Genomic DNA, 6,737 nt, shown 5'->3' with positions numbered 1-6,737 from the left:
GCGAAATGTCCAAAATGACTTCATGTGCAAGGCACATGGGGCAACTTAACGTCTATTTCAGCAGTCATCTCACACAAGGATCATTGTCGTGAAAACTTCTACAGAAAAGGATCATTGATGCAAAAAAAAGGTTTCATAATGGTTTTAAGGAAAAATTTTAAACAATAAGGACCATTTGTGCAATTTTGTATTTTTTATATATCATTCAAATAAACAGATCATCATCTAAGTTATTGTTTAGGTCTTACAAAGTTGTCCCTCAAATGACACACAGATATCAGAAACAAATGTATAAAAAGATGTTGAAAGTTTAGGTTGGGGATATGAACAAGAAAACCAATCATGTGGTATACTTAATAAATGACAGCAAAACAAGTAGCATTTTTTTTTTGGAAACTAGCAAGACATTATAATAATGTTTTAATGGTACACAAATAATTGTGTTATAATTTAGGCCCAAAATAATAATAAAAATTAAAAAACTCTACCAGTCAACTCCAACACAGACTCTTCCACCAGCTCCTCAAGCAACTTCCCTTCTATATCCTTTCTTGTATCATCAATTTCCAATCTCAACCCCTCCACCCACCCCCTCCCCACCACCTCCTTCCTCACCACCTCCTCCACCACACTCCCGCCATCACCATCACTATCCTCCCACCTCTCCTCCCCGGAAAACAACCATTCCTTCATCTGGGCCCACACTCGGTCCCCCACCAATGCTGACGTCATCATCATCGCCATGTGAGCCCCACCCCCACTACCAATATCCATCAACGCCTCGTTGACACAATCAAACATGAGTTTTGTCATGGATCTATGATGATGATGCCTTTGTTTGCTTTGCGACAAAATCGAGTCTTTTTCTGTTAGGTTCATGTACTTGTCCCTCAATGATGGGTCCAGCGGGCTTTCGGGCGAGTGCCACCTGGCAAAAAGTGAGTTTGATCGGGTCTTATGGAGACCTGCTACTGATAACAAGGTCTCCACATACAACAGACATTCTTGCTCCTCTTCCTGTGGGTTTAGTGGTGGTGCTGATGATGAGGGTTTACCGGAGTACGGTGTGGCTGAGCCTAGGCTAGTATCATCCCATGATAGGGTCCGGGATATGGACCCAATGGGTGGAGATTTGTCAATCAACTTGTATTTCATAGAATCTACATCAATGTTAACAATCGTGGATAAATAAAAAAGAAACCAACAGTTTTTATACTTTAATAATCAGTTAAGAAAATTACCATGTTTATTCAGCTTGGCATTTGCTGTGTGATCGTCTTCTTCAAATTGTGGTTCCAATACTGATATAGGGCTTGGTTGGTCTTGGTTCTCACTGCTGTGGTTTCTAACAAACTCAGGATTTTTAAAAGAAAATCCAGCCTTCTGCAACACCAACAGCTTATTAATCAGTCAATCAATCATTCAGACAATAAAGATAAATACTATAAGCAAATTTGTGAAAAGTTAGGACTTAAGTTAAAAAGATACAAAAGAAGCCATACCTCAGGTAAAACTATGCTTTGTGATCTTCTATATAATTGACTACATGATTCATCTTCAACACACTGAGATCCTTCATTTCTTGGGCGTTCATCCTTTGACTGGTTTGACTTCTCTTTGCTGGATTTCTTGTTTTTGGAGAAAAACAAACTTGAAACTCTCCCCTTGAATGATGATGATGATGATGATGATGATGATGATGATTTCACAAGCTTTTCCTTGCTTAAGCTATCATCTCCTTTCCCTTCCAAGGAACCTGAAACTCCAGATGTTGGAACAGATTTTGATCTTGAAAGCTTTCTAGGGCTATTATCATTATCATCATCTTCATGCTTGTTCAAATCATTAGATCCCATAATAATCATCTCTTGTTTATTTTCCTCTGGTTTTACCGATTTCTTCAAATCAGAAAGAGCAAGCATGTCACCCAATGTACTGGAGCTTCTTTGTATCTGTCTTTGTTCCTGAAGATTCTTATTTGATGCCATCATTGCCCATCTTTCAGAAAGACGTTTCTTAGCTTCCCTACAGACAGATGACTCTGGTGAATAAGAAGCACGGCTGGATGAAGTGGCATAGTGGCTATTAAACCGATTAATATAGTCCCATGAGTGTCTAGAAGTTGGTGACACAACTTCTGAATCACTAAGGTTCCCTGCTGCATAATCAATTTCTGATTTACAAAACGAACTATCATCACCAATATAACCATTTGAAAAAACAGAAGAAAGAAGGGTCTCGTCTCTTCTAAGTGCAATCTCCTCTTCTTCAGCTTCTCTTGATTCCAACACCTCACTGTCTTCTGGTTCTGGATCCCCATCAAATACATCATCATCATGTGAATGTGAATCAACAACTTTGATGTTATGAGGTTTTAGTATCACAATACGCGTTGGCTGCATAGGGTTTTCATCGGTTTTGCAACATTCAGGAGAAAAGAAGATATCGGAACTGTTTTTATCCCATGGTTTCAGGTCCTGTTTTTCAATTTTCTTTTGAGTATCCACCAACTTAGAAGGTCTAAGAACTGTGATGCGTCTAGAGTCTGGAGGTGGAGGAACAGACTGCAGATTGTATAGATGCTGAGAGAATAATGAATTGGGTTCTTGAAGAAACTTGAGAAACAAATCTTTATTGGAACTTAAAACTTCCAATGCATCTTGAAACTGTTTGGACTGGCGAAGTTTTTCATCAGTGGATAAACGTTTGGCTTCCATGAACTTTTCCCTGATAAGATCCATCTTACTCTCACTCTGTTTTTCACTACATCTTTCTTTGTAATGTTGCTGCCATATTTCAAAAACATCTTTGGTGTATTCTTCCTGTTCAGGGCACTTTGTGATCTCATGTTTTGACTGTGTGTCCAAGGATTCTGATTGGCTCCTTGAATGGCTCCTGCATGAAGCTGAAACAGGTTGTTGATGCTGCTGTGGGAGGGCATCCAGCCCCATTAGCTTGGCAACCAAATTAGATGGACTTTGCTTACATTCATCTTCTTTGGACATTTCTTGTGCAATTAGCATCTTTATGGGTGTTCCACTTCCATCATGATGTGGCTTGTCTGTAAGGAGCCTGCTCCCTCCCAAACCAGTGTTCAAATCAAACAGGTTCACCATTCTTCCCAAGCATCCTGAAATAGGTTTCTCAGGATTTCGGTTTTTTCCATTCTGAATTCGGCTCATTTTTATACCTGTGAATGGTGCATTTCATAGTTAGTAGTAATCATCATTGCTGTCTTACTCTTACAGCACAAAATTGGGTTTTTGAAGAGATATCCATAGGAAGGCATCTTAATGTATTGAAACCCAACAAAGAGGAATTAAAAAGAGGCAAGCAAATAGGCGAATACCAATCTCGGTAGGTAGGAAAAATTCAAATGTATATTAAACACCAATATAGGGCAAACTGATAGATTCCTTAAAGATCAAATCAAGAAAAAAGAAAAGTGAATCTAGAGCAAACAACATGATGTTGAATAAAGAGCATCTACTAGGCTATCAGTTACTAAGAATAAAAAAATAAAATAAAAAGACAACACCTCTGATTGATGTTCTTTGAAGGTAAAATGATTCAAGCTCCGGATATCAAGAATCGCAATCAGAAACACCTACTTGGTAGTTCGTTTTTGAACCATGAATAGGAGATATCATCATTTAATTCAGTAGGGTGTAGGTGAGGGGTGGGAGAAGCAAGAGATTTACAGAATCCCTTCCAAAAGATTATCTAGAGATAATAAATAAGGAAAAGGAGGGATAACAACAGGGACAGGACTATTACAGATTGTGAAATTCCAGCATATTCACATGAGACTTCACATCAAGCAGTCGCCACTTGAAATAGAGTTTTCAAAAGAATCCGAAAATGAAAATATATAATAGTTGAGAAAATCGAACAGACAAAACAAAATCACTACACCCGTTCAAATTGACATCATTATTTAATCAGTACAAATGTAAGGAAAAACAAAAGCCCTAATTTTATGTATCAACTTTAACTTCATCTTAAAAGCTATGTAATTATTTATCACAAGATCATTTGGAAAAAAGCTGTTCAATTACAGAAGAATAATAAGAGAATCTGATTCTGTTTTATACCTTCGAAAAGCGACCTCGAATGAGGAGCAAAACAAAACGAAAAAGGAGCTCACGCTGCTAAAAAAACCGCAAGAGAGAGAGAGAGAGAGAGAGAGAGAGAGAGAGAGAGCGGTTTTAGGTAGATAAAGTAGCGAGACCCTGAGATCAATACCTTATAGTGAAGCACTCGCTAAATGATCGCCGTAATCTGACATTCCGGTCATAAAACAGCCTGAGATTCGCCGATTTCGTCTTTGATTCTGTCGTTATTCAGATCACTGATCACTTCCGGTTACACGCACACACCCACTCGCCGGTGAGAGAGAAAATTTGCGAATAAAGCCAGATATAGCGATAATAAGGAGCCCGAAATAAATAAATATATATTTTTTTTATGTTTCATTAAAGCCCTCCTACATTTCTGTTACTTTCATAAAATCCCAGTTAACAATATTGTGTTTCATTTCAGGACAATACAACGGGGGGACAATGAGACATGGTAGGTAGCTATAAGAAAAGGAGACGTTATGGACAATTTTATTTTATGGTCCTTTGATTTTAGACAAATTTTTATTTGAATTCGTACTTCACTTGTACATGGTAAATGTTGTTTAAATTTTAAGCAACAATTTTTTTTTCAAAAGCAATCGGTATCGTATGTTATTTATATTTTATATTTTAAATTTATTTGCTTAGCATTATTTATATAGATTTTCATATATATTAGATGTGCTAGTTTAATAGTATGCGTATGATATTATAAATATGTCTGATTTCTCAACATCAACGGTTCTCATTTAATCTTTTCTTGATATTATAAACATATCATGTCATTTTCTGTAGTTAATGTACTTAAAGTTCAAAACTTCTCACATACAAAACCTTAATATAAATATTAATTTATGTTGTCTTTGGTAATTGGTATACTAGCTTATTCATTTTATAAGTTAGTTAATAATCAATAACCTATTTCATATACTTTATCAACAAAAAATATGAGTTATTTTCATTAAATATTAAATTGCAATAAATATAAAAAATAAAATAAAATTATACTTGTCAAACATACTCAATCATTAAGTTGACAAAATAATGATGATATAAGGATTAATGTGTTATTTCTTCCTATAACTAAAGTACCATTTGCGTAAATTAATTTCAATGTTTTTAACTGTCTTAAAAGGGTTTAGAACCGTTGAAAGTGTAACCTATGAATATGCAAGGGACCACCGCCAACAAACATCACCAACTTCGCAACGTTTAGGAACATTGTTTAACTTTATATTTTTTACGTATTATAACAATTAATAAATTGTAATTTTATATTCTTACTTTATTTTAACTTTTAATTAACAAATATCTTTATCTTTACTATTATATAAAGCATATTGCATATTTTTTGAAATTTAAAAGGTATAACAATTACAATATAACGTACAATCTTATTAAGCTTACATCCGTCTACCTGATCGTATCTTTACCCTTCTCTTGATGTTGAAAACACTAACACCCAGTTCCCGAGTTCAACTTAACGAGAGAAAGGAAAGAAAATGGATGGAAATGAGAAGAAAATAAAATAAATTGGTGTTTCCAAGTTTCATTAAAGGAAGAAAGTGGAGGGAAATAGAAATATCATTTTCCTTCCTATCTTTCCTTCCTATTTGGAAGGATTTTGAAGAAAAAAAGAAAATGATTAATTTTTCTTCCACTTCCCTTCAACTCGGGAACACAAAAGAAAATTTTGTTTTCCTTTCCTTTCTCTTCTTTTCTCTAATGACTTTCTTTTCTTTTCTTTGTTTTTCTTTTGATAAACTCGGGAACGGGGTGTAAACCCTAGCCTACTCTACACACAATTAGCAGTCGTCAAATGCATATCTCTTTTGTCGCTCTACTCACACTCCTCAATTTTCAGCAGCCCTTCGATACCACCATCCTCCTGACGTCACTGCTACAACCTAGAATAAGTCACCGGTCATCCCTCTCTACCTCTCTTTCTCTTCCCAAAACCACAACCACGCTCAACAAAACAATAATGAAACCCTAATCTAGCCACCGCCATCCCACGACTTATTGGTCGCTGACTTTTTCTTCTTCTCTCTCTGGTCTAAACAACCATCTTCATCTAATCAATAAAAAAAAATAATAATAAAAAAAAAATTAAAAAAAAAAAAACAACAACAACAACATGCAGATGGTGTTTTTAGAGCAAGACAACAAAAAATTTTGCTTCACCTTCACTCCTTCATCAAAGATTATCTCATTTATATCACTGTAAGTTTGATATTTCATTTTTCTCAAGCTAAGTTTACTTTGTGCATTCATATATTATGTTTCTGTTTTAATACTTTCTTGTTTCTTATTCTTTAGTATTTATGTTCATTTTTCGTTTTCTGTTACAGGCTCTTCTCCCATTGTTAGAAGGGTATTTGATTTTTTTTAATCCTAAACCCACTAAAGTCACAAATGTTTACATGTATGTTTGTATATTTCCTTCATTTTGTATTCAAAATTTAGGCACTTGAAAAGTTTTATCACATTTTTTTACAGGGAAATGATTTTTCCAAGAAAAATACAAGCAATACATGTTGGAAATGAAGCTGAGATATAAAGATTCAGGTTTATTGCAGGGAGAAACTGAGCTTATCTCATTGTTCCAATGGAGGG

The 6,737-nt window shown here is 35.2% G+C and overlaps 1 protein-coding gene across 2 annotated transcripts; it reads right to left on the bottom strand.

Annotated features, from left to right (window-relative positions):
• Nucleotides 1-324: 324 nt before the first annotated feature.
• TRM20 (methyl-coenzyme M reductase II subunit gamma, putative (DUF3741)) lies at nt 325-4,433 on the bottom strand. Of its 2 annotated transcripts, none has more exons than XM_078972964.1 (4): nt 4,246-4,433; nt 1,503-3,190; nt 1,242-1,383; nt 325-1,160 (listed from the first exon to the last, which is right to left on the bottom strand). In XM_078972964.1, the coding sequence occupies exons 2-4, from the start codon at nt 3,180-3,182 to the stop codon at nt 475-477; spliced, it is 2,508 nt and encodes an 835-aa protein (XP_078829090.1). In that variant the 5' UTR covers nt 3,183-3,190; nt 4,246-4,433; the 3' UTR covers nt 325-474. The 2 variants fall into 2 exon arrangements, with proteins under 2 accessions (XP_078829090.1, XP_078829091.1); XM_078972965.1 differs by lacking the exon at nt 4,246-4,433 and adding an exon at nt 3,539-3,803.
• Nucleotides 4,434-6,737: the final 2,304 nt, after the last annotated feature.

Source organism: Lactuca saligna, chromosome 9, assembly GCF_052625555.1.
Source record: "Lactuca saligna cultivar CGN05327 chromosome 9, ASM5262555v1, whole genome shotgun sequence".
In the NCBI taxonomy this organism is placed as follows: Eukaryota; Viridiplantae; Streptophyta; class Magnoliopsida; order Asterales; family Asteraceae; genus Lactuca; species Lactuca saligna.
This window is presented reverse-complemented; position numbering and strand designations above follow the sequence as displayed.